General features: G+C 43.9%; 4 protein-coding genes across 4 annotated transcripts; 3 read left to right on the plus strand and 1 right to left on the minus strand.

Moving 5' to 3' along the window:
- Positions 1-1127: 1127 nt before the first annotated feature.
- stap2a (signal transducing adaptor family member 2a) lies at positions 1128-5214 on the plus strand. Its single transcript, XM_070845550.1, has 11 exons — positions 1128-1235; positions 2072-2143; positions 2231-2350; positions 2433-2489; positions 2588-2739; positions 2840-2971; positions 3080-3149; positions 3758-3860; positions 3966-4061; positions 4142-4270; positions 4653-5214. Exons 1-11 carry the CDS (start codon positions 1128-1130, stop codon positions 4706-4708), a joined length of 1095 nt encoding a protein of 364 aa, XP_070701651.1. The 3' UTR covers positions 4709-5214.
- Positions 5215-8181: 2967 nt separating this feature from the next.
- On the plus strand, positions 8182-14433 carry sema4e (semaphorin 4e). The gene is made up of 15 exons (XM_070845549.1): positions 8182-8254; positions 9334-9647; positions 9767-9912; positions 10526-10588; positions 10669-10767; positions 10891-10990; positions 11095-11205; positions 11355-11506; positions 11693-11871; positions 11979-12135; positions 12307-12529; positions 12680-12795; positions 12914-13071; positions 13158-13210; positions 13317-14433. Exons 2-15 carry the CDS (start codon positions 9539-9541, stop codon positions 13988-13990), a joined length of 2340 nt encoding a protein of 779 aa, XP_070701650.1. The 5' UTR covers positions 8182-8254; positions 9334-9538; the 3' UTR covers positions 13991-14433.
- Positions 14434-14627: 194 nt separating this feature from the next.
- Positions 14628-19663, minus strand: cactin. Its single transcript, XM_070845699.1, has 10 exons — positions 19335-19663; positions 18159-18750; positions 17924-18019; positions 17668-17813; positions 17347-17509; positions 16891-17005; positions 16595-16787; positions 16372-16494; positions 15787-16163; positions 14628-15323 (listed from the first exon to the last, which is right to left on the minus strand). Exons 1-10 carry the CDS (start codon positions 19637-19639, stop codon positions 14833-14835), a joined length of 2601 nt encoding a protein of 866 aa, XP_070701800.1. The 5' UTR covers positions 19640-19663; the 3' UTR covers positions 14628-14832.
- A 668-nt stretch (positions 19664-20331) lies between these two features.
- cdc34b (cell division cycle 34 homolog (S. cerevisiae) b) lies at positions 20332-25526 on the plus strand. Its single transcript, XM_070844608.1, has 5 exons — positions 20332-21086; positions 21630-21716; positions 21864-21961; positions 23453-23587; positions 23677-25526. The coding sequence occupies exons 1-5, from the start codon at positions 20901-20903 to the stop codon at positions 23885-23887; spliced, it is 717 nt and encodes a 238-aa protein (XP_070700709.1). The 5' UTR covers positions 20332-20900; the 3' UTR covers positions 23888-25526.
- Positions 25527-26893: the final 1367 nt, after the last annotated feature.

Consider the following 26893-nt stretch of genomic DNA (forward strand, 5'->3'; position numbering starts at 1 on the left):
CAATCCCATGGTGCCTCTGGATCTCAGTCTCCTGGTCCTTCCCTGGAATAATCTCCTCATTGTTATCTTAGTATGTGCCTCCTAAATGTTATGTTTGCATCTCTCCTGTGTTATTAATGTTTCTTATAGGGACAGGGGCTTTAGCTGTGCTGAGTAATAACTGTGTGGTTCAGGTGTGTGTTCACATGCCTCATTACACTACATCAAAAGCCTAGGGTTTGAGAGGGGAAAGGGCGGTAGGTGGGGGGGGCTCTGGTTGAGCTATTATGCATCTTGTATAATGTTGATGATGAATAATGTTGTGGAACAAAGGGCTGAGATCAATTTTTGTGTGCTGCTGCTGTCAGAGCTGAAATAGTTGTCTGAATGCTGCAGCTGACATCGATTGCAACACTCAGTGACGGCTCGCATTGCATCCATACTTTAAGTGTCTCAATTTTGCAATATTGATAAATGAAGTATTATTAGACTTAAAAGCTTTATTTTATTACGCCCAATGTTAATGGAAATGTCTGTGTTAAAATGTAACTGCCTTGCATGTGTCTTCATTACAGCTTCTGTGTCTTATGCAATGCCTTATTTTTGTAACTGTGACACTGTGGGGAGACTAAAAGTGGGATTATCCAGGATTATCTTTAGGATATATGGATTACCTCTGTACTAAGTGTAATCATGTGTATTGTATATTTTTGTTACTGTGTAAAGGGGAATGGATGCTGTTTGCTTCTTCAAATAAATATGAAGTAATCTGGCTTCCAATGTCTCTTTTCAGATAATTACAGCGATGCAGCTGAATTGGTTGTTTTAGATTTACACTCTTTATGTCCATGAAGTATGTGCACTGATACGTAATATATCATAGGATTATCTCTTCTTACATGTAGCTCACCTGATTCCTACTCTCATTTTCTTTATTCAATAAACATCTATAAACTGGGTATTTACACCCACAAACATCTAATCTCAAATCTGCACGACGACCCGTCTGCATGATCCGCAGACGGTGCAGGCTACACCAGCCAGCTGTTGGATTACTGCTACAGCACTATCTCATCGGGGAAGGCGTGTCACTCCCCGAATTACTCAGCGCCCCTTTGTCCTCGGTCCGTGCCCAGCCAGCGACACTCATGGCGGCTGCACCCGTCAGGCAGCGCTCCGGGCCAGGGGGACCCCGGGCGCAGCTACCGCCCTGCTACTACGAAGGATACCTGGAGAAGCGAGGGCCGAAAGAAAAGGTAGGTGCGCCCGGTGCGGATCAAGTGCCATGTTGTGTCCAGTGTGTGCGGTGGATAGCGGTGGTCAGCGTGTGTGCAGCGCACACCGGCTGATCTCCCGTTCCCACAGAGCTGTCAACTTCCTCATTGTGTTAGAATGGGCGAGGCGAGACTGCTGCTGGGGATTCTTTCACTGAGCGGATCACAGATTTGTTGTCCTCTTAACTCTGGTTTAATAAGAACCTGAGCCTGATTGAAAGAATGCAACAATTTATGAACGGATCACGACGCATGAATCGTGGAAACATGTTTGCTGTCAAAACATTGCATGTCATCTAAGTCATATGACATGAAGGATTCATTGCTGTGTTTCTTATCTTGATAACTAGGCATTTGTGTCACATCCAGATTGACTGCCAAGCATTTTCTTCGCCCAGAATTCAATGCTGACTCAGAGAAATACTCCTGTGTTGACATATTGTTCTGACAGCCTGATCCCTTAAGTGCATTTCCAATATCTCATACAGAGTTGCATTCAGTGACACTGACAGTATTCCTCAGTGCATGTTGTTGTTATTTATATATAAATTGACAAAGAATGGGGCATCCCCACCCTCCCCCAGCCCACTCTGTGTCATTAGGCTCATTTCAATGCAATATAGACATGTAATGTGAGCCTGGCTCAGGTGCAGGGTATTGCTCTGATCCATGTCCACAGACTGGCAGCAGCTGTGGCTCACTTCCTATTCATCTCTTGGGACAGGAGATGGGCTGGAGTGAATAGAGTGATATAGAAATATCCATTACACAGGCGTGGAAAAAAAATAAAAATTTGTGTGCTCATTTCTGTGTGACAGGCATCCAAGCGACTGTGGACCTGTCTATGTGGGAATTCTTTGTATTTCTTCAATAATGCCAAGGACGCTCACGTAAGTTTCAGATTGTATACATTTTGGATTTTGTTTGTGCATCACAATGTGTTGACACTTAAACGTGTGTGTGTGCGCGTGTTCTAGTATGTGGAGAAGCTGGATCTCGCCGGGTTTGTGTCCCTGAAGGACGACTGCAGCCGGGACAGAAACCTGGAGGCCGCCAGACTCATCCTGCGCATGAAGGATGGAGAGACCAAACTCACAGTAATGCAGCTCAACACACACACACACACACACAATAAAATTAACTTTTTGCAAGGTCTAAACACGCTGTTGTCTTTTCTAGGCACCTAACTTGGAATCGAGGGAGCTGTGGAAAGGTTTCCTCTACTCTGTTATAGATGTAAATCTTCATCTCTTGCACACCAGCATCCCTCCACCAATCTCTCTCCCTCTTTCTCGTGCTGCATTATAAACATTCTCACCTCTGTCCAATTTCAGCTGAATGTACCGTCCTGTCTCACGTTGCTGCCGGGCCAGCTGCAGATGCTGAAGGAGGTGGTGGACAAAGAAAGGTCCAGGCGGAGAACTCGCACTCCGACACGCGCTCCTCCCTCGCCTCTCTCTGTGCCTTTAGTGGGAGAGATCCCCCCGTGAGTTCTCCTCGATGTTGTGCTGATGCATGTGTATAGCACCTTCAGTGTGCGTGTGTGTGACTACATTACCCTTTAATAATGTGTGTGTGGCATTCAGGTGTTTTCGCCCAGTGTCTCGAACAGAGGCTGAGGTCCTCTTAGAGAGACACCCAGACTGTGGCAACATGCTGCTCCGTCCAGGCAGAGACGGATGCTCACTGGCTGTCACTACTCGTCAGGACCTCAACGGGTATAAACGCCTGCTGACACATCTGCACACCACAGCTGCAAATGTCACAGTCACAAACAACATGCACTGCAAACGTCACAAGCTGTCTGTTTCTCCCTTTTGCTGCAGGTCGGTGTTCAGACATTACCGTGTGACTCAGAGGGACCAGGGTGGTTATGTCATTGATGTAGAAAACCCTGTAAGTGTGTAAAACTTGCATCCATCCAATTTTATCTCTCCCACTACAGATTCCAAGGCTTTAATTCAAGGTATCTTGACGCCATGTAGCAGTCTGACACCAGTGCTTTATTTTTCCTATCTGTATACCACACCGTGTCATCACAATCAATTAAATGTAGATTGCTGTGGTACTTAAAACTTGAGTGCATGGCTTGTTATAACTGATGGCCGATACATGATCCGTTTAATAGTATTGGTACACATTGGATCAATGCATCCTGATCCTGGAGTTAAATATTTGAAAAGATTGAAACAAATATCAGACAAATATCTGATATCTGCAAATCTCCCAATGGCTTTCTGTTTTGTTTGCTGTCAGACAGAAACACAGTCTCTGAAGTGACAACATGTCATATCCAACAATAGCTGTAGCCTTTGAAGAGTTTTCAGGATTTTTTGGGAAGTGGCAACAGCACATGGATGATTTTGTATTTGAAGAGGTGATATAGAACATGGAAAATAACAAATTTGAGTAATGCTTTGAGATGACAGAATCAATGTTGTGTGTAGACACCACTAACATGCCAGCAGCTTTAGGCATGTAACACAGCAGGTTTCCTCTTGCAGATCCCCTGTGCTACACTTCACGAGGTCATCGACGCTCTGGTGGAGAAGACCGCAGGAACTTTGCAGCCTTTCCTACTTGAGGAGCCTTACGAAGAGAACATCAGTGAGGCAACCATGCTGCACACACATATCCTCAACCTTGTTTTGTCCTCCTGTGCGTACAAGCAATCGATGAGGCTGACCACGTTATCTCTGTTTGTGTCATCAGCATACGTTTCCGCCAACGATGAGAACGGAGAAAGGATCCTCCACACTGCCCCCACCAGCCCCCTGCCAAAGGCTCCCGCCCTGCCTCCAAAACAAGGTTTGTTTCGGTCACGTGAACCAGACGCAGACAGTCACAGGCAGACAGCAGTAATAACCACAGCTTTCAATCTGGCGCAGATCGCTGGCCAAGCAGCCCCCTGTCCAGGTCTCCTGCCCCAGACCGCCGAATCCTGACCTCGTCAGTGCCGGCCTCGCCCACCAATCCGATGAGACGGCTCATCCTCTCCCCTTCACCACTTGCACAGAGTGAGTAGACGAAGCAGGTCTCACCTGCTGCAGTTGATCCTGATTCATTCAGCTCTATTTCAACTCAGACTGTGAATAGTGTGCCATAAAACCGTCTCTGGAGGTTCTACCATAACTGTTCACACTGAATCCAAAATGTCATAAACTTCTTCATGTCTCCTGAGTTATGTTGGTGCCATAACCAGCCCATAGGCACATTACATCCAACAACTGAACTAGTGTGACGCAGTAGATACACTTACTTCTGAAGTGCGCATCAAGTGTGGATTAAGTGGAATGTGTTTGGTATTTTTCCGACACGTGATGCACTTGCTTTCTACCTGGTGGCACATAAACGCGCACTGAGGTGCTCAAGACCCGTATTTCTTCTGCCTCTCCGCAGCACTCAACGAGGAGCTAAAAATGAAGCTGGAGAAGAGACGAGCCAGTCAGGAGTGACCCACTCATTAGGAACAACCTCCTGCCACAGCATACTCAGTCTTCAGTGCCAAACCCCTTCTCACCACAGCTATGTACTCATCCTGTGCCTTCTAGGTGGAAGACAAGGGACTACAAACACCGCCACTTGGTCATAAAGAGATGCAAACTGCTCAGAGTTTCATTCTTTTGGTCCTCATACGCAGTTGTTGGACTTGGATGATTAAATGGACTCTGGGTGGCTCCTTAAGAGCACAACTGGCTGGTTAACACTGGATGAGGTTAATAAAACCTAAAAAAAAAAAGTTACCTGCCTTGGTAACACCAGTGTTTTCCCCACTTGCTGTTTACAAACTGCCTTGGAGCAAACAAAATTGTGCCACAAGAAATGATTTTCCTTCAGAGTGAAGTCCACAAAAACACTGAATCAATGTGACTGGCAGCTTAGACCTGTCTGAGAAACACAGACACGTGTCGGACCACCAACTGAGCCTCATGTTTACCCGTCCGAGCCCGTGTCTGACTGCTGAGCTGCTGATATTACTGCTGCAACACTGGAGACTGAAGAACAAACAAACCACAGACTACCAAGATCAACACTGGGACGACGAACTCTGACCTGAGACCTGAGACACTTTACCTGCACTGAAAGTTATTTTCCTTCAGGCACGCTCAGGTTTCAGCTCAGCAACTCTTTTCATTCACCTCATTAGATGTAACATGACTGGAAAAAAATATCGTCTGAGTACAGTCGAGCTGGCCAGAAACTGAAAACTGCACAATCTCTGTCTGCTGCTCTTGAGTGCTATTTGTGATTGATTAGCAAACATTAATGTACTGTTGATTCAATGACACTGTTGTGGCTAATTTATGACTCAACTTTAACTGTACCGTTGGTGCTTATTTCTAAGTGTTTCCCTATTCTCTGCTACTGTGTACGTGCTACTGTAAATGGTGCTACGACTCCCCAGAGCTCAGACCTGCCTGGAAACTCCAGGTGATTCCTGTTCCTCTTCATGAGAATCTATCTGTATTCACAATCGAGGGTGCCCTCTAGTGGAACGGCTGTCAACTATAGGGAACAAAACCATATCAGCACACAGTTTCTGGGTATCAAGTACAAAACACAGAAGGTTTTTGTTTCACACCAAGCCTGGCAAAGACTTTTGGCTTTGTCACAGTGTTACACTACGCCCTACCTCTATGCCTTTAATAACAAAACTAGAATTTATTACAGATCTGAAGGTGTTAAACCATGAAAAGTATTTCTACATGGGAAACTAATTTTGTGGCATTTCTATCAATTGGCCAGTCCTTGCAGATGTGAAGTATCTGAGTGCTAGTAGCAAACTGTGATCAAGTGACTTCTTACAATGAATAGATTCTTGTATGTTTGTACATGATGTGTTGATGTGTCTACTTGATCACTAACAAAGAATAGAGTTTGTTAGATATCAAGGGCATTTAATTGTTTTGCATGGCTGTAATTTGTCCTTGTAGTGAACTCATTGCTTGAGTTTTTTTCTTTCCTACGTGTCAGGCTGTTAGGAACCAGCCATTGATTGAAACCCAGTTTTCTGTGACGACAACGGAGCCAAGACATTATGTAATGTTGGAATAAATCAATGCTATGAGTGGATGATTAGAGACCATGCTGGACAATCCGTCCGTGTTTTTGGAGTCTTGTTGATGATATTTACCACAGGAAGATAGAAGAAAGGAGAAAAGGTGCCAGCAATTTGTTTTATTTTTACAGTCTAACATGGAGGTGAGTTTGTTTTTTTCTTTTCAGGTTTCCTTTAGTATTCCTTCAGTTTAGTTCATCTTCCATGATCTCATATTTATTTTGGAAATACACTGTTTCTCTATTTTAAAAAAAAAAAAAAGGTAAAATGAGACCATTTTCATCATTACATTTCATTCTGAATCAAAGAAAGTGTTCGGTGGCCTTTCCTCTGCTACGCAGTTGAAATATTAGTACTCTCTTATTTGTTAAAGAGCAAAATTCCCAACTATTTTTATCATGTTTTTTTGTGTCGAAGTGTTTTTTTTTAACATTATTTATTTTATATTTTGTCTTTTCTGTTCATTTGTGAAATTTGAAATGGAAATAATATGAATTAAAAACAAGCAAACAGTAAATATGTCAGTAATGTAAGAGGGAGAGACAAGGGGTGTAATCCAATCCTATTTTAATGTAATAAATAGTTTTGTGGAGCTCATAACAATGGGTTTTCGCTGGTGTTGTACCATAGAGGTTTATGTTGTTATTGTATTCAGCTGCACTGTAACATAAGCCTGTGCAGACACACCTCTGGGTTGCATATTTTGCAGGAGATTATGTTGTACCTCTAAAGGTTTATCATGACTTCAGTGTATATTTTATAAATAAGTATTAGTTGTAAATTTTATATATGATACATGTTTCTGTGCATGTCCAACAATGTGATGACAATATGAGAACAACTGAAACATCCATCCTATTCACTGTGGTGCTACACATATCTTTTACCACAGTAAAAGTAGTAATTCCACACTGTAGAAATATTCTTTGAAAATGTTAAAGTAAAAACACTAAAGTATTAGCATCGCAATACATTTAAAGTACCAAAAGTAAAAGTACTCATTATGCAGAATGGCCTGTTTCAGAATAATATATATTATCTTATTGGATTATAATTATTGAGGCATTAATGTGTTCATTGCTTTAATGATGCTGCTGGTAAAAATGAAGCAAATGTATTATATTCATTTATATTATATATCAATTTACACACTGATAGTACCTCAAAAGTAGAGTCCATGAATGAATGAAGGCTTCTACTCTATTCTACTCTAGTCATTCATCAGAATAAACCCCAACAACAACCTAAACTTAGTCACATCACTCCTGTTGGGACGTGCTGCTCATGTTTAAACACTAAAAAACAAAAAACACACTCATGCCAACCTGTTTCATCCTGTGCCTCCACCGACAGACAGAACTGCATGGGAACAATGAACCTTAATCAGACCTGAGACCAGCGCCGCTTCAGGGTGAACACACACACACACACACACACACACACACACACACACACACACACACACACACACACACACACACACACACACACTCACACAGAGAGAGAGAGAGAGAGAGAGAGCAGCCATCGGGCCCCCAGCACCCACTCAGGTCCTCTTCTCCGCGGGATGTGACCGCTGAGAGCCGCTCTGTAGCACCGGAGGACCGACGGACCGACGGACCCAGCGGGCTGCAGGACCGAAGAGGAGCCGCAGTTCGCTGCTGCAGGTCTGCGGGTGTTTTAGTGAAGTGAAGCCGAAAGTCTGCAGCCTCAGAGGAAGCTAGCGCCAAGTTTCACATCCCAGCCGACGTTAGCTAACCTGAAGTCTGGGCGCGGTTTATCACACTGAGCCACAGTTTCTACTAACAACACTGTTAGTTAGTTTAACTAGTAACCTGCTAGTTGGCGAAGAGTTGCTGGTTGGAAGAAGCTCTTCAACAGGTGTTTGGAGTATTTTATTTGTAATGGAGGTGTCGGTGGCTTTGGGCGTGTCGGTGCGCAGGTAAGTGATTAACTTTGATAGGAGTGTTGGCTGTTAACCTGCTGCACTTTGGTAGCACACTTGTCCCAGACCTTCCTGTAAATTTGAGCTTAAAGATTTACTGCAACTACTTAAACATAACTTTAAGTAGCAAAGTATAGTCAAAACTAACCAAAACAGCTCGCCAGCTTACTTTTATATTATTCTAAGCTGCACTGTTAACTTATTTCAGGCTAAATAATGCTTCAAACTAAACACTTGCTGACGGGATTGCTCTGGCTAGGAGACATACATGTGAAAACTAAGGTGTGTGAGTGTGTGTGTGTGTGTGTCTGTGAGTGTGTGAGTGTGTCTGTGTCTGTGTCTGTGTGTGTGTGAGTGTGTGTCTGTGTCTGTGAGTGTGTGAGTGTGTGTGAGTGAGTAAGTGTGTGAGTGTGTGAAGCTGGTTTTGGCCCCAGGTAGAAATATGTGAAACATCTTATCAGGGCTGCATTCTCTGACATGCCGCAGCTCATCAGTAAAACACAGTGCACCTCTCTTGGTAAAGGAACACACACCCTCTCAGCAGGTTGCAGTAACACTGTTGCAGAAGTTCACAGAAAACCACAGCTGTTCCTGCTAATTGTCACTGTGCTGCTAGAACTTAAGTGGGTGAAGTCAAACCAACAGTCGGTGTGTGCACAGCAGCTCTTGTAACAAAGATGTTGCAGCAAGAGCTCTTGCTCTCTGGTGTACGCCAGCTTCTGGCACTCTCTGTGAATCTCTCATTGTGTGCTTGTGCTTGGTGCTGCAGGAGAGCTGAAGTTGACATCCCTGCACCCCGCTGAATGCCTTTCATGGCCCTGCATTAACATCACTATGGCACTGACAGAATTACTGCCGCGCTGACTTTAGCTCACTCTGCCCTTTCTAGCCGTTCCTCTACTCTTTTGCTTTTGTTTCTCTCGCTTTGTTTTAAGCACACATCTTAAATGTTTGTCTTATTGTCACACATTTTATGTATTCTTTCTTACTGGCGTTGTCCCGTACATATTTGAAGCTCCTTTTCTGTCAGGTCTGGTGAATTGATTGTGATATCCATACAACCTTGTCTCTTTCAGTCCTCCTTGGCTTTGTTTCTTTGGTCTGTGCCATCCATCACATCATGGACAGCCTGCTGAGCGGGGCCAGTAAAGGGGCCAGTGCCCTTCAGTCAGCACAGACCTCATCACGTCATAGATGCCACTCGCTGTCCTTACCCCTGTATGACTGATTGTTGAGGAAACAATAGAGCTTAAATTCCTCTTAGTTTGAACAAAAGGAGCCATGCATCCGCTGCTGTCCCTCAGTGTCTTTTGGCTGCTGCCCCTGGCCTTGATGCTGGAAGAAGACTCACCATTGGACTGTGTCCCTCGTAGATCTGTGCCCTATCACAGTGAGTGCTGCTTCCAGTCTTGCGTAACCTTGGCTTAGAGTGTGTCAATTCGTTGTTGGGCTTATGGTTCAAGTTTTGACTGACTCATGCTGAGTTAATCAGTCATATTGTGCCTGTAGGGGACAATGCTCAAATGTTTCATGAGGAGGGAGTGTTCAACTACTCCACCATGCTGTTGAGAGAAGACCTGGACCTGCTTGTCCTCGGTGCCAGGGAGGCAGTGTATGCTCTTGACCTCAAAGACATCTCCAAGAAACTTGCTTCAGTAAGAGCACCTTTGTTATCATTGCAGTAAAGGCCAGTTCCACCATGGAGCAATGCCCATTAATTATTAGCATTAGTCTGCTTGTTTTTTATTTCTTATTAGCTATTTCTCGCCCCAGGGCTTAGACACTTTTAGGAGCACACTTGTGTATTAGACTCTCGGCCCTGAATAGAGCCTGGCAGGCAACACTTGCTACAAGCTGGAGTAAAAACTACCCTCAGGCCCTGGTTCAAGGCTGTACCAGTAAGGGCCTAGTATTCAGCAACAGTAACATGAACTGTTTCAGAAAAAGCTCCAGCTTCTGTTGTTCATGTAGCTATAGACGCTACTAAGGAGCTTTTCGAGTCAAGCCTTGTAGAGCATCCTGGCTTTTCTTCACAGTAATTCTGGCATGGTAATGTTCCCACTGAGCACTAACTGATTGATCATCATTGCATTATTGCTCCCCATGCACACATAATTGTTAATTTATGGCAAAGTTCTGTCAAATAAATAGTAAAGATAAAAAAAATCAGAAAAGAGGAGCATGAAAACTGAGAGCGTTGCATTCATCCGTGTATACAATATAAAACCACTAGAACTGTGTGACTTAAAGAGTTTTTCACTCTTCTAGGTTAAATGGGAAGTGACACAACAACAAAAAGATGAGTGTAAAAACAAAGGAAAAGATCCTGAGGTGGGTCCTTTCAGCTTCTGCCTTTTAAAATACATTGCACATTGAGCAGGTAGGTTCAGTGTTTTTAAATGCATTTACAGACGGATTGCAAGAACTATATCAGGATCCTGCACAAGACAGACGATGGCAGGATGTATGTTTGTGGAACCAACGCTTTTGATCCTGAGTGTGATTACATGGTGAGATGGAGCGACTGTTCAGGCTGATCTCAATTCATATTTTATACTGTATAAATTGATACTGTATTTTTTTTTCTTTATCAAAACCATAGTGTATATATGCCTCCGTGTCTGTGTCTGCAGTCCTATTCAGATGGGAAGCTGACGCTTGAGAAGAAAGGAGAGGATGGCAAAGGGAAGTGTCCATTTGATCCTTTACAGAGATACGCCTCTATCATGTTTGGTGAGTAGCACTTGTGCAACAGATAAGAAACGACTGAGGAAGGATGGCTGATGTAGCAAAACGTCTTCGTTTGTATCTCTGTCTCTGCAATTGTGTCTTGCCAGAAAACAGCCTGTACTCAGCCACTTCAATGAACTTCCTGGGCTCTGAACCCATCCTGATGCGCAGCTCTCCCGTGTCCATACGCACAGAGTTCAAGAGCTCCTGGCTTCACGGTAAGATGGGAGAGTCTCTTATGTGTCTTTTGCAAGATGATTGATAAATTGGCTTCGCTATTTCTGAGCTGAGGTGGCGACTTTCAACTGGATGATTTGCTCAGTAGCCGAGTGAAAGTCCACTCATTCATTTCTTCTTCTTCTCCCAGAGCCCACCTTTGTCTCCATGGCTCAGATGCCAGAGAGTGAGACGAGTGAGCAGGGAGATGACGACAAGGTTTACCTGTTCTTCAGTGAGACGGCTGTGGAGTGCGACTGCTACAACAAACTGGTGGTCTCCCGTGTGGCCCGAGTCTGCAAGGTGAAAAAGAGTAAATCATGCACACAGTTATTTGTTGCAGCTCTGTTTCCCAAAGCGACCGTAACATATAAACAGCACATCCGCAGTAGCGCTCATTCGCCTCTTTCCTCTACTTGATTGTGCATCCCGTTTGTCGTCATGTGTTTCCACTTACTGAGGCATTATGGGGTCTGTCTGTGCTCACAGGGGGATCTTGGAGGTGAGAGGACCCTGCAGAAAAAATGGACATCCTTCCTGAAGGCCAGGATGGACTGTCCAGTGCTGGAGTCTCAGCTGCCGTACATTATCCAGGACACTTACCGCTGGTGTGACCCCCAGCAGCACTGGAAGAACTGTTTGTTCTACGCCGTCTTCACTCCTCAGTCGTACGTTTGAACTAACTAACGTTTGTGTTAGAGGGAGGAGGGCTTCTTTCTCTTTAATGGTCTTTGGCATACCACTTGGCTCACATTTTCCTGTGCGTGTGTTTCAGGGACACATCTGATCTGTCAGCAGTGTGTGCGTACCGCGTGTCCGACATCAGCAGTGTGTTTGCCGAGGGGAAGTACAAGACCCCAGTCCCCGTAGAGACCTCTTTTGTTAAGTGGGTGATGTACAGCGGAGATGTCCCCGTCCCTCGGCCCGGAGCTGTGAGTTTGCCTGCTATTCAACGTGTGTGTGCGTGTGTTAAAATCAGAGAGAGAGAAAAAAATCTCAAAAGGCAACTCTTTTAACAAGTGCCCCAGCAGGAAGCTGATTCCTTTTATACTCTGATTCCCTTGTTCTCTCTTTTCTCTTTCCTTCCCCTCTTCCCTCGCCAGTGTATAGACAATGAAGCTCGTAAAGCAGGCATAACTCAGACTCTGGACCTCCCAGACCGGACCCTTCAATTTATCAAAGATAGGCCCCTCATGGACCAAGTTATCCAGCCAATAGGAGAGAAGCCTCTACTGGTGCGAAGGGGGGCTACATTCACATGCATCATAGTCAACCAAGTGCAGGCCGCAGATGGCGAGAAGCACCAAGTGATGTTCATAGGCACAGGTGCGCGTCTGCAGGGTTGTATCAGTGCAGCAAACTGCCACTTCATGTATATATTTCACTTTGCTTCTTTTGATAACTTGCCAGCATCAGTGGTAGCCGACGCATGTCAGCATGTAAATACGGCACGTTTCTATGTTTTTGTATGGACAGACGAAGGAACAATGCTGAAAGCAGTGAACTACGATGGAGAGATGTTCATCATAGAGGAAGTACAACTCTTCCAGCCCCCACAGCCAATCAAGATACTGAAATTCTCTAATGTCACGGTACTTTTTCATAGCCTAACTAATGACATTACTTTTAAATCACTACTCAAGTGTAAGTTCATTGTATTCCTATGTTAAAGCTCACGATCGTGATGTGTGATGGATCCATTGTGTGCAGGGTCAGCTCTACGCAAGCTCAGACTACGGAGCAGCACAGTTACCACTGGCCACCTGTGGGAGGTCCTTATCCTGTATGGACTGTGTGCTAGCCAGAGACCCATACTGCGGCTGGGATCAAGTTGCTGGGAAATGTGTTGTGCTTTCCGATTCACAAAGGTAGGCAGCCGTCCTAACATGCAGCAAGCAGTTTTGACGTTGCTTCTATCCAAACTCACTTTGAATTATTGTATCCTCTGCTTCAGACAACTAATCCAAAGCGTGAAAGAAGGAGATGCCTCTTTGTGCCCAGACGCTGGTGAGTTGGTGCCCACTATTACCTAAAGAATCCATATGATCAGTACATATATATACATATATTAAAATGGAAATACATATGTGAAGAACCTCTGTGTTGTTTTCAGATCCTCTTAAGCCAGTGAATCGGTCCATTTGGCCTGGAGGAAACCTGAAGCTCAGTTGCCCTTCACCCTCCAACCTGGCAAAAACCACCTGGGAGTGGGACGGCAGCCCTCTCACCCCTGCACCTCGCCTCCAGTTTCTACGAGACGGATTGCTTATCCTCAATGCCACAGACTCTGACGCTGGTCAGTACCGCTGCCTCTCTGTGGAGCACTCCAAAGCTGACAAGTACACAACCGCTGTGGTTGAGTACCAGGTTAGCATAGGTCCAGCTGGTTTAGGCGATCTGCCGATTCTTCCCCAGGCTCAGATGGATGGCCCCTCTGTGGCTGGACTGCAGGCTGTAGTTGGGCTCCTTGTTGTGGCTCTTCTTGCCCTTTTGGCATGGAACTTTTACAAAGGCCACCTACCACTGCCCTGGAAATGCGGAAAGAACAATAGAGCGCAATCCCAGGATACTGACGAACAGGGAGGTCTGAACTCCACTGTGACCTACCAAGATGGACCGAGGCCGGCACTGGCAGAGGACAAGCCCCTGGTGTCGGAAACGGATAACGGCAGTGGTAACAACAACCACGCCAGAGAGGAGGCGGCATTCAGCGCTGCAGAGGAGAACGATGCCCCAAAAGTGACTCTTCCATCTCTGCAGTATATTGATGACGAGTCAGAAATTTGAAAATGACAAGCACATTACTATATTCAGTCAGTCCCTCCGCACCATTCAAGTTTGACAAATGAATGGGAATGTCCTAAACCTACAGCTGGGTTCATCACATCGCTGTAATAGTTCAGAGTTCAAAATCTCCACCTATGGGGCATTAACAATAAGTTGGAGTATAAAAACTGTTGAGACCGAACACCAAAATATTCTGTACGTTTTTGGTTTTTTTTATCCAAATGAGGCACATGAATTTCTCTGTACTTTTTGGTAAATTTTACTACAATTGTGTGTACATTTAAAAGTATATTTCAGTGTCCGACTAATTTTTGTAAATCCTGTCATAGATAAAATATTTTGTCAAGATTGATGTGATTTTCACAGGGAATGTACAATAACTGAAATTGAGCCATTTAATTTCTAACCACTATATACAAAGATTTTAGTATTAAACCTTTTCTACCTGCCTGCTGTGTTGTTTCAGTGTATTCAAACATAGCCAGCTGGCTTTACTACTTTTCAGCAAGACTGGACCTGCCATGAATGTGAAGAACAGAAGTTACCTGCAGTTATGAACCGTCTTTGTACTTCGCTGCAGTAAGTTTACATCTTTTAGATTGTTTAGTTCACAACAGAAAACCATCAACCAGTTGCAGCAGACTAAAATAAACTTTAATTTGTAGTTTTCAGGCGACAGTACAGAGAGATGTGTAGCTTGTGAAATGTGTAACAAACTTATTTTTGCAGCGAGCGCAGCTAGAAACAATACAACAAAGCACATTGTCTGTACAGCGTATATAAAATACCGTGTATGGCTGAAACCCAGAGAGTGGGCTTTGGTCCATCTTGGTATGTGGTCTCTATCTCCTGTAGCGGTATCTCTTGAAGTGGAACCACAGCTGGAAGATCCCGTTGGCGAACTGACAGCGGAAGCCGTGTCGGTGGGAGTACTCCCACTCCCTGTTAACAATCTTAAAGGCAATGTCCTCGTACGGAGGGCCTGCGTGGAACCTCAAAATCCCAAAGTCCTTGTTGTCTGGACTGGGCTCGAGGAAGTACTGCGGGGTGGAGCGCTTGTCAATCAGGTCTGGGTAGAAGATGTTGAACTTGTAACCCTGGACGATCTTGGGCGGAGGGTTGTCGAAGTCGTAATGTGTCTGGTTGTATTTGTTCCACTCGAAGCCCGTGTGAACCCTGTTGAAGAAGCGGGGTTTCCTGGGACGGTATTTGTCCGCCCACAGGTACATCTTGCCTGTGACAGGAAACTCCACGCTGAACTGGGCCTCATCGTTGCCCATGCCCTCTCTGGCACGACGGACGAAGGCGTCCTCAGCGCTCTCGTTGGCATCGCCTGATACAGAAGTAAAAAAAGAGGCAACAGTGAGCATCTTGGGGAGAAATACACATCACATAAGGGCTGCCACCTATTGGTCAACCACAATGTTAATTGATGAGAGAAGAATTGGTTGGTTGACCAAGTTTTCATTGATCTGTTGGTCACAGGGAAAAAAGAAAAGAAAAAACCTCTTCGGAAGCTGCACATTGTCAAAATTAGGTCAAATTCCAAACGTGTACGTAAAGCTGGAGGGCATTTAATTTGAAACTATGGATACAGGGAGTGGCAAAGATCAGTTACAGATAGACAAAAGCACGGCTGGTCCCTGCAGTTATTACAGATAGTTAATATCTCAGGCAACAAATCCAAAGTGTGGGATCAGTTCGCTAGAGTAAAGCCATGTTACACTGTGTTCATACAAAGTAACAGAGTGTGTGTGTGTGTGTGTGTGTGTGTGTGTGTGTGTGTGGTCTCATACCGGTGACTTGTAGCTGTCTGCGCGCTAACTGCAGCCTGTGCTCGTCCTCCTCTGGTGTGATGGTGTGTGTGTCCAGCGGCAGCTCGGACTGTGTGAGCAGTGTGGGACTGTAGCGGCCCGAGTCGTACTCCGCCTGGCTCTGCTGGATGAGGTCCTCCTCCGTCAACACGGCCTCCACCACCTCTCCCTTCTCATCGTCCTTCTTATCACCTTTTTCTCCATCATCATCATCCTCATCCTCATCATCTTGGTTTCCTGCTGTGGATGTTGACGGACCTGCCTCCTCTTCGTCCCCTTCCATATCTCTGTTCCTATTATTTGCGGACGATGAGGACGGGCCAGGCTCTTGTGTCTCGCCTTGCTCTCCTGCTCTTTCCCTGGTGTTGCAAAAACATTTAAGTGACATGTCAATGCATCGCAAGTATTTTACACATCGTTGAGGTTGTTTGAGGAACATACATCCTCAAAAGAAACACAGAAGTGAGAGCTATAGTGTCAAGTGAATTTTGAACACTGCCATTTAAAAAATTCACATTCACTGACTGAACCAGCACTTTCGGAATGTGTGGCTTTGGGGAAACGTACCCATCTTCTTCACTCCTTGGCTCCTCTTTGATGATGGGGAATAAAGGTTCGCTTTCCACTCCTTGTTCCTGTTTCAGCTTGAACAGCTTCTGACGCAGCACATCCTGGTGTCGCTCCCTCAACCTGGGTTATCAAATTGTAGTTTTACACACATGCTGCTGATCCAGAAAAATCAGGCCCTTAAGGGGATAGTTCAGATTTCTGAAGTAGGGTTGTTTCCTACCTTGCTCTGGCCATGTAGACTCTGACTTGCTGCAGCAGACTCTCCCAGTACCCAACATCGAGATTGGACCCTCCAGCCCGAATCTTCGACTCGATGTTCAGGTGCAGCGCCTGCAGCTGGCTGTAAGTCTTTCCTTTGAACACGGTCTGTACGTCAATGCTCACAGCTGTGTTGATGCCCTCGCGACGATCTCCTGAGAATTAAAAAGATTGGGTTGAACATAAGGGGGCAAAAATGTGGTTGAGCACAGCTTCCTGTAGCACTTAAAGTTAACATGTAATGGAGAAATGATGTACCTGGTCCTTTCCCAGAGGCCTCCAGTTTTCTCAGTTTGCTAATCTCGTCCTCAGTGATGGTCGTCATGTCTCTCCAGAAGTCCACGTTCTTCCCTTGCTCCAACTCCATGTACACCTACAAGTACAATGGAACTCATACAGTAAACCATAAACAGATGGAGTTCAATTGAAGAATAATAGGCAAGGAGTAAACTATGGTTGATCAGATTACTCTTTGGGCTTGGTGATATTGTCAGATTATGTATTCAAACATCACTGTTCACAGATGTCATGGTAAATGAATGACATAATTTTAACCAAGATCTGTCATAGCACAAATGGTTAAAAAAAAAAAAATGTGGGGGGATTAAGCGATTAGATTTACACCATCTCCCCTATAAAAGCAATCCTGTGCAATTAGAACTATTCTAAACTAATCACACAACTGTTACACTTGTGTGGAACATAAGCACACACCTTAATGTCCTCCAGCAGGTCGTCCATGTCAGTGACTGTCAGCCCGTTGAGAAAGGTATACGGCTCGTGCATCTCCACGGCAAGATCGTCATCCTCTGCACTGATGTACTTGGCCAAGAGGTCGATGGGCTTGGCACGACCATCGCGGATTCTAATCTTAGACCTGGACACATGACACGCACAATATCGTGAGATGGTCCATATACATAAGTAGCAGTTGTTGGGTTTAGGGGTTAAATTATTCCACTAAAGAAATCCTATGTGACGTAAAAAGGGGAGGCCCACCACGGGGATATACAGTAATCGTTGATGGATACTCACCTCAGTTTGGCCTGATGCAGATGAAAGTTGTCTTCCTGCTCAGCCCAAGTCTTGAAATGCTCTGCCTCCTTCTCCCTCTGCAGCATCTCCAGCTCCGTCTCTCTCATGGCCTTTTCTCGCTCCCTCTCCAGACGCAGCTGCTTCACCTTAATACACAAAGTTAATGTGTATAATGAAAGGGCTGTTACTGGTAACTCTGCCATATTACACTGCCACACACACACACACAAACACACACACACACTATAGCTCATACCTTCTGCAGCTCTCTGCGGTTCTCCTCCTGAATGCATTTATTTCTTTCTTTAAGGTCCTTTTCTCCAAGGTGGCCGATACCTTTCTTATCCAATGCCTGAAAATCACACACACACACACAGAATCATGAATGAGTTCAAAAAAAAAAAAAAGGATCATAAATTAGTTACAACATTTTGAATGCAGTTTACATTATTAACTCATCAATTGGTGCTGAAAACTTGTCTCCAACTCACCTTCTGCCATTTGAATGTGCCTAATAAGTTGTTGTCACCAAAGGGATTGTCTGCGTTGGTGTATCCCATGTACTCCTCACTCCAGCCCATCTTTTCCCTCCTTTTCTTCTCCTTTGCTTCCTTCTTCGCCAGCCTTCTGGCCCTCTTCTCCTCTGGCGTCTCCAGAGCTTTCATCATCTCCTTCTGTTTGTTCCTCTCCTCCTTTTCTTTGACTGCGCAGCTCTCACGATCAGACCCTGAGCTATCAGTTGACTCCGCTGAACTGGAGCGCTGCCTCCCTCTGTCTCTGCTCCTCTCACTCCTCTCACTCCTCTTCCTTTGCTCTCGACTTTTGTCTCGGTCTCCTTTTCTTTCCCTGTCTCTGCTTTTGCTCCTCTGCCTCTCTCTATCTCTGTCTCGCTCCCTCCTCTGTCTGTCCCTGACTGGACTCCCTCTGTCAGGACTTTTCCGTCTTCTCCTTTCTCTGTCGCTGCTTCCCTCACTGGAGTCAGAGCCGGGCTGGGACCTTCCCCCTCTCCTCTCTCGTGACTTTCCTCCTCGGCTCTCCATTTCCTTTCTCCCCCTCCTCACTTTTGGATCATCTGAATCAGAACTGAGACATAAGAGGTGATTTAGAACATTTAGCTCCTGGATGGGCAACAATGTCTTGAACACTAAAGGGAACATATATTTTCTTTGCTTTTCTGCAAGACTGAGCTATACCTATAATGGTGGCACAGTCCGGAAACAGTTAGACAGGCTTACAAGGGGAACAACTGAGCATGGTGGACAGACTGCTACTGCTACTGTTTCATACATTTCATTGATTTGTTGACTTATATACAGACATACTGAGTGGATTATCCCACAGAAATAAGTCAAGGCAAAGTTCATATATATAGCCCGAATTCATAAACCACAATTTGTTTAACTAAACTACATGTTCACATGGTATCCATATTAAAGTGCTTGAGTAATGCAGGTTTGACTATATGAATGTTTATTCACATACTTATCAAAGTACTAAGAGTACAACGTGACACATGGGCTCAGATTTGTTTTGATTACTATGTGCACAACTAAACTCACAGTTTAGCTCGAACATTACTGTTATTGTTTTCGAGTTGATCGACACGTGATATGGCCACCATTATTCTCATACTAACCTATTAGCACCAGACCTGAATGCCACCTTACCTTGATGATCGACCCCTTGACTTGCTCCTGGGACGGTCTGGTCTTCGCCTCCTGTCGCCCTCCGAGCCGCTGCGGGATCCTGAACAGTCCCGGTGTTGGGGCCGCCGTCGACTAGGAGAGCCGTCGCTGGAGTGCCCGCTGTCCGAGCGTCCCCGTCCACGAGCGGCTCTTTTCCTCTCCGCAGACCGACTGCGGCCTCGCCTTTCCTCGGGAGATCGAGACCTGCTCATTTTAGACCTGTTACGCCGACCCCGGCTCCGACTTCTGGACTTGGAGCGAGACCGACGTCTTGATTTGGAACCCATCACGAACTTTCTGCCACTACGGGGTCCGACGGGCACTGGGTCGCGTAAATAGGAGGTAACAAAGAAAGCGGTTTACTGTCCTCACAGCGCAAAGTCTACCTCTATACTTGTAAAAAACGAATTAAGTAAATAAACATACCTGTTATACTCCAAAATATTTTAATTTGTCAAAATAATGCGTTATGTTGTCTGGTTACAAAATTAGCTAATCAGGCAGCAGAAAGCCACTCTAAAGGGTCTTTCTATAAAATGGCGCATTTTCTAGACGTTAGAGTGTAAATTGAGAAAATAAAGTACAAATAAATATCCCTATTTAAATGCAGTTTTCATGTGATCATGAACATCCTAAAATCAAATTAACAGCACGAATAAGTGCCATTGTGTTTAAATAATGCGAGAGTGAAAATAGGTCAGAGCTGCTTTTCAGAAACACAAACAACAGTCGTCTTTTCGTGACGTCAGGCAATTGGCAAATGTAGTTTTCGGAATTCACTCGTAAATAAATAGTTCATTAAATAACGGAAAAGACTACCAATTTTCTTTTAGTTTATTTTTTCTATTTATAACCAAGTGAGTTTGTACGTAACTGTGTTGCGCTTTCGTCGCATTTAATATAAAATGTTTTGTTTACGGAGCAAACTGGACTACAAATCCCACAGAACACAGCGCGCCATTGCCTGTGTTGAGGGGAGAGGGGACTCCTTTCAGCAACATTCTTCTTTATCCAGTCTTCTGTCAGGGTGATATCAACCACATTTCTGCCTATTATCGTTTGGGCTTTAGTTTGCTGTCATTTCAGATTAATAGCTGTGCTTTATTTTGTGTTCAGGCTCTCGCGGAGAGTTAGAAAACTAATCGCTCGACGGTAAACTCGGCTTCAGCTGGTCGGTAAGGTAGAGCTTGTTAGCTAGCTTACATTAGCCAGCAGCTACCAGTAGATTTACGGCTTATATCCGTGGCTCCTGTGCCAGGTAGATCACCTTATGCTGGAGGCGCTGGTCAGCCACGATGGTTAGGTCAGGCCACCAATTTTTGAGCGTTGACATTGGTAAATAATCCATCTGATTTGGGAACAAAACAACGCAACCTTTGTTTGGTTTGTGCGCAGCCTGGCTGGTTTGGCCTATTTCATTGTCTCCGAGCATCGAAAACACACCAAGTTCTTTCTCAGTGTCAGTGGGTCGTTTGGCTTGTTAGCACAACTCAACCGAGCTCGTTTAAACAAAACCGCCCGGTCATCTTGGAAGCTACCCGGTGCGTTATGGCGCAACACGACCCCTCTCATGTAGCCAGCTCACAGAAAGCTCTCATGCTGGAGATGAAGAGCCTCCAGGAGCAGCCTGTCGAGGGATTCAAAATAACACTGGTGGACGAGGCTGATATGTACAACTGGGAAGTGGCCATTTTCGGACCCCCAAACACTCACTATGAAGGGGGTTATTTTAAGGTAAGAACAGACTAGAATACAACCTTATTTTTGTCTGTGGCACATTTGGCAGTTCATCAAAAACTGAAGCACACACACGCAGCACAATTCTTCTAATAACGCCAAGAAAAAAAATACCTGAATAATTAAGCAAACCTGATGCTCATGGGATAAATCACTTCTTTGATATTCCTCATGTTCAAAAACATCCTGCTAGTTTAGCTCCTCAAGTCTCTTAGACCTGATGAACAGGGTGTGCAGGTTCGCTAGTGATACAAATAACCCTCCTCTCTGTTCCCAAAGAGCCCCCAACCAGCCCTGTTGCCCTTCATTAGTTTGATGACCATTGCTGTTGTGGTTGCCACAGTGATATTGTATGAAAAAGCACATTCAAAGTGATGCTTACTTAGTCACTCCAAACATGTTGTAAACAAGTTTAAAAACATGAGAAAAATGGTCAACTGCACTAGTTGCATAGTTTGTGAAATCAATAACAGTCAAGCCAGTCAGTAAAAACATGTCCTGCAGTATTTTGTAGTAATATAATCTTGTGTTGTGTCTCAGGCTAGGATCAAGTTCCCTATAGACTACCCGTACTCCCCACCTGCCTTCCGGTTCCTCACCAAAATGTGGCACCCCAATATCTATGAGGTGAGGTATCGCACGCTGACTGTATTTTATTATATTAGAAATGTTTTTTTTTAATGTTCTGAACGCTATATTTAATTCAGTTAGATGTCTAGACGTGTTTATGTGATGCATCTGATGGTGAAAGGAGTTGATTTCCTCTGTTTTTAGAATGGAGATGTGTGTATTTCTATATTGCACCCTCCAGTGGACGACCCTCAGAGTGGAGAGCTGCCTTCAGAGAGATGGAATCCGACCCAAAATGTCCGGTTAGCAAACTCCCTCATTATCTCTCCTCAAATGTCTCTCCCCACTGGGTACCTCCCCTCTTCGTCTTCTCTCGCACATACCTTCATCAAATGACAGTTGTCATCAGTGGAGTCTCTTCAGAAACTGACATTGAGGTCATATTTCAGCAACACATGTGTAACGTGATCGGTAGGCTTCTCCCTTTTTGTGCTGGATTGTTGTGTAAAAACTAAATTGCTTAAATTGTTTCCTCTTAAACAAAAGTGTTTAGTTGTATATTTGTGTCAGAGCACCATTTCCTGAGCAATGATTTATTAAAGGCCACTACAAAAGAAAATTCTCGACTATTGCTCAAAAATAAAAGCTCTACCTTAACTGAAGACACTTAATACTCAGGTCAGTCTTTATAGATAATGTCGTAATATAAATGGGTTATGATGAGCTCTGTTACATTCTTATTCTTATAGAGACTTATAGTGTATGGAAGAATTGGTTTGATTTTCTACATGACTTAAATGATCAAGGCTTTGTTTCGTTTCTTTAAGAATGAGTGTACAAATAAGTAGGAATTAAAGTAGAATTTCTGATATTTATGCCAATGATGCAATGATTGCATAGTTGATGATCATTTGTTAGCAGTTCTTTCAGCCTCTTTGTTTAGGAAAGTTGTGGGTTATAGACATTTTTCACTGCAGTCTGTTTGACTTGGCTGCCTTCCATGAAGCTGCTCCAGTTCTCTGCTAGCATGACATCGCCAGTCCAATCCACACAACACAAAATAGTCTGGAACCTCTCTGTTCATTTATGATTTCCAAGGGGCGTCATCGACAGCCGCAGACCAAAATGCCCCAGGATGCAATAGGATAGACCTACAACCAATCAGAGGAACAAAACGTGTAATGTAGCGTTCAGCGTAAATAAAACTTTTACCAAAACGGTCGGAAGTTCGGCGAAGACGTCTCTTCTCAACATCAGAAGCTTTAAGTGCAGTTTTTTTCCCCTTTCCATTTCATGTTGCACAAACATAGAGAATAAATACAAATAATTAAATGTATAATAGAATAAGATAAAATAAAACTACATATAGTTTGCTATATGTATTTGCTTGTAGCCTATACACCCAGATAATGCCAGATATAACTGCTACCGTCTACACCACAGATAATGAATAATAATAATATTAATACAGTAAAACACAGCTGTGATTGTATAGAATATGTCTTTTACAGGCTGCTGCTAAATGCTAAACACGGGACTTTAATGTAAGTTTAAGATGCACAGAATATTGCACCAACTTTGATAATTGTTGAAATTATTTTTTAAGCAAAATGCCAAACATTTCCTGGTTCCAGCTTCCCAAATGGGAATCTACTGTATGCTAGTCTAGTCTTTGGGCTTTTGGACTGTTGGTCGGCGAGATCAAAAGTTACTCTGGTTAAAATGTCTCTCACTCCATCACTCATTTTGGGAGGATATTTTTGTAACAGTGCCACTTTTCTTTTTGGTTCCAGGACCATTTTGCTGAGTGTGATCTCGCTGCTGAATGAACCCAACACCTTCTCTCCTGCCAATGTGGACGCCTCCGTCATGTACCGCAAATGGAGGGACAGCAAAGGCAAGGACCGGGAGTACGTAGAGATCATCAGGTAAACACTTTATTACGTTTAATTGCCGTCACTCACGGAGCAAGCGTCAGACTTGATTCATTGTGTACATTCTTTAATATCTCCCTCAGGAAACAGGTATTGGCCACCAAGGCGGAAGCTGAGCGAGACGGAGTGAAGGTGCCCACCACACTGGCCGAGTACTGCGTCCGCACGCGCGCTCCGGCCCCCGACGAAGGCTCCGACCTCTTCTACGACTACTACTACGACGACGACGACGTGGAGGACGGCGATGGCGACTGCTGCTACGATGAGGACGACTCTGGCAACGAGGAGTCGTGACATGCTTTTCTGACAGCATCCTCAATCTAGCCTGTTGCCAGGGTTGCTAGAAATTCTAGGTTGACAACCAAGAAAGATTTGAAGCGTCCCACTCGTAAACCAATGAAAAGAGCTGTTTTTCCGAAGCCTCTGAATTCTTTTTCAGAGGCCAAATTCGATGCGCCGTTGTGGAAAGAGTCAGACCTGGTAAGATTTGCACCAGCACAAAAGTCACCAGTTTCTTCAAGTTTGCAATCCGTTTTCATCATCACCTTAAACCTTACTTTAAGAGCATAACTTAAACTATTACTTAGTCCTACTGAATCATTCAGTCTCTTGTACAGTATCTGGTATTGTGGGGTTAATACCACTGTTAACAATAGCAACATTTGCACTGGTGCAAACACTTCCAAACCCTGCTCAGCCTCGCTCTTGCTTATCTTTATTTCCCTAACTGTAACTGAGTGTTGCTCACCAGTCGTCCGTCTCAGTGAGCGACAGAAGACGGAGGACTTCAAGCAGCCTGTTTGTGCAAAAACTCCGAATCAGACATTTCCAAGTTTCACAGTCCGTCGCACTTCAGTAGGACGGGATGTCACGGGACGACGTTTTCAAAGTTCTTGTGCATGCCAGAACATCATCAGAAGCTTTTTGTCTCTTTTACTGGCGGACTGTTTACCGACATCATGATCTGCGTTCAGCTCGCTGATAAGAGGGACTTGTTTTAATGGAGATCCCAGAGAACTCTGCATCTGGAGGACCCGAGTCAGTGGGTCAGATCCTCGTGACCTTTTTTGGTGATATGAACTTGATCATTGCTGTGTTTCTTCTAGTTACTGTTGGACGTGTTTCTCTGTCATTTTGAGTGTGGGGTTATGTTATTTGGAGTAGCTCAGATTTAAGAGTTGTGTAGGATGACCAAGTTTTTCGGGGGGGGGAGGGCAGAACTAATTACTGATCTGAATTGCGATTCTCCTCTGGTTTGCTCTCTGAGAGGCCTGACGGAGCCAAAGAGTTAAAGAAGTGTAAAAGACAGCCCAGAACATTCGACTGTTTGTTGTATTCTGGTCTTTATTTGCTCTCTTGCAAGCTTTGTTATTTTAGTCTCTTTCTTTGGTTAGACATTATGCCTGCAGTCTTGGCTTGAGAATGATTTATGTGATGAGATTAATAGGTTGAATTGGCAAAAAAAAAAAAAAAACCTTCTGTATGAAAAGTGTGTGTCAAAAGGTGGTGTTGCCGTTTCAGTCAGGATTATCAAAGTTTTTCAGCCCTGGAAGTCTCTGGAGGTGAACGAGAACAAGGCCTCCATGCTTTGTTTTCATTTCGATCCTTTGCGTCAGCGGACAGGTTTTGATATCATTTTTGGAGTGCATGGGTGTCCTCTGTGTGCATTTTTGCATTAGCAATATTGATTGTTTCATTTACTCAAATTGGCACTTCATACTGAATTTCTCAGGATAATGACTTACATATAACAAAACAATTACAAGCAAGTATTTTCTTCTTTTTAGGTGGTCATCAGAGTTGGTTTACAGCTTTAACAGGAACCATAACTGATATGCACATGTAGCTGTATGGATGATCGCCGTATTGTTCTTTTCACCTGTCTTTTATTTTTTATTTTCCGCTATTTAAAACTGAAAAATAAAGATTTATTTGAGGAAAAAAAAATCTAGCATATTATTCCAGGTTGCACGTTTGATATTTATTCTTCCAGTCGGGAGACACATCTTAAATGTTTTCAAAATATATTCATCTTTTGATCGTATTGGTATTAAAACTCTTATAGGTCTGTATGTGAGCTTTTCCTTTGTGCTCAAAGATTAATTTCCCCTAAACACACAATTATTGTTTCTCATATATGGATGTAGTTTTTAAATCTCACAGATTTGGAAGGCTAATTTACACATTTTAGATTTCCTCTCTAGCTGTGTTGCGTATACAAGTGTGATAATGGGCCCGTGTGTCTACATCTTTTTTTTCTTTTTTCTTTTTTTACTGTATGTCTTTTCCATATGCTATGAAAGAAGTGGACGTAGCTTCCAGGTCTGAAAAGTGAAGCCAATGGGGAAGTGCCTTAAACCTGCACTCTTTGTAATGACCAGCAGGGGGTGACTAAGCTAGTTGCAAAAAGTAGTAGGAGTCAATGGAACTCTATGAGAAAATGAGCCTCCTTCTCACTTGATTTACTGCCTCAGTAAAGACTTAATGAATTTATGGTCTCAGTCACTAGTTTACAGACTTCTTCAACACTGCATGATGTTCATTTAGTAAACTGTGGTCCAGTTTAGAGGGAAATAGACAGTAAAGCAGGGTATGCTTTAGGGTGGGACTACAATGTGACTTATCAATCAGAGGCGGTCTTTGTGTTACGAACTTCACTTCTGATTCCAAAAGAAACAAGATGGCGACACCCATAAAGCCAAACTCGAGGCTTCAAAATGGAGGTCCACAATTCTTATATTCAGTCTACATGGTCTGTGCTCTACAGACATGACTGTTTATCCTGTTATTGGTTGTTTTATGTGTCTGTATACTTCTAATGGACAATACTTCGCCCCGAGGTAACACTTATCACCACAGTCCTTATGGGGGAAAACAATCCCCCGTCCTGCATAGTGGTAACAGCATCCACACTTAAACAAGCTAAAGCTAGAGTAATGAGTAAGTAGTTTGGTGAAGGTAAATGTTACACCTGAGCAGTGGTCCTCAGTTACACTTGCTGAATGACTCAACTTTGTGTAAGAGTAACTTAAAAAATAACCAAAAACTAAATAGACTGAAAACTAAACCAAAAAGTAACTTTAAGAAGTCTTTTGGCCAATAAGAGGTTCTTTCTTCAGCCAACCAGAGTGTTTCTTTCTTTTGGCTAATTTCAAGAGTCATGGGAGACCAATACTTTTGAATAGGTATAGATCAGATAAGCAATATGTCTCTCATCACCATGCCGCCTTTTGAGAGAAAATTAATACCCTGCCCCACATAGATGGTAACAGCTTCCACGCAAGCCAATTGAAATTAATA

This window comes from Pempheris klunzingeri, chromosome 15 (genome assembly GCF_042242105.1).
Source record: "Pempheris klunzingeri isolate RE-2024b chromosome 15, fPemKlu1.hap1, whole genome shotgun sequence".
Classification (NCBI taxonomy): Eukaryota; Metazoa; Chordata; class Actinopteri; order Acropomatiformes; family Pempheridae; genus Pempheris; species Pempheris klunzingeri.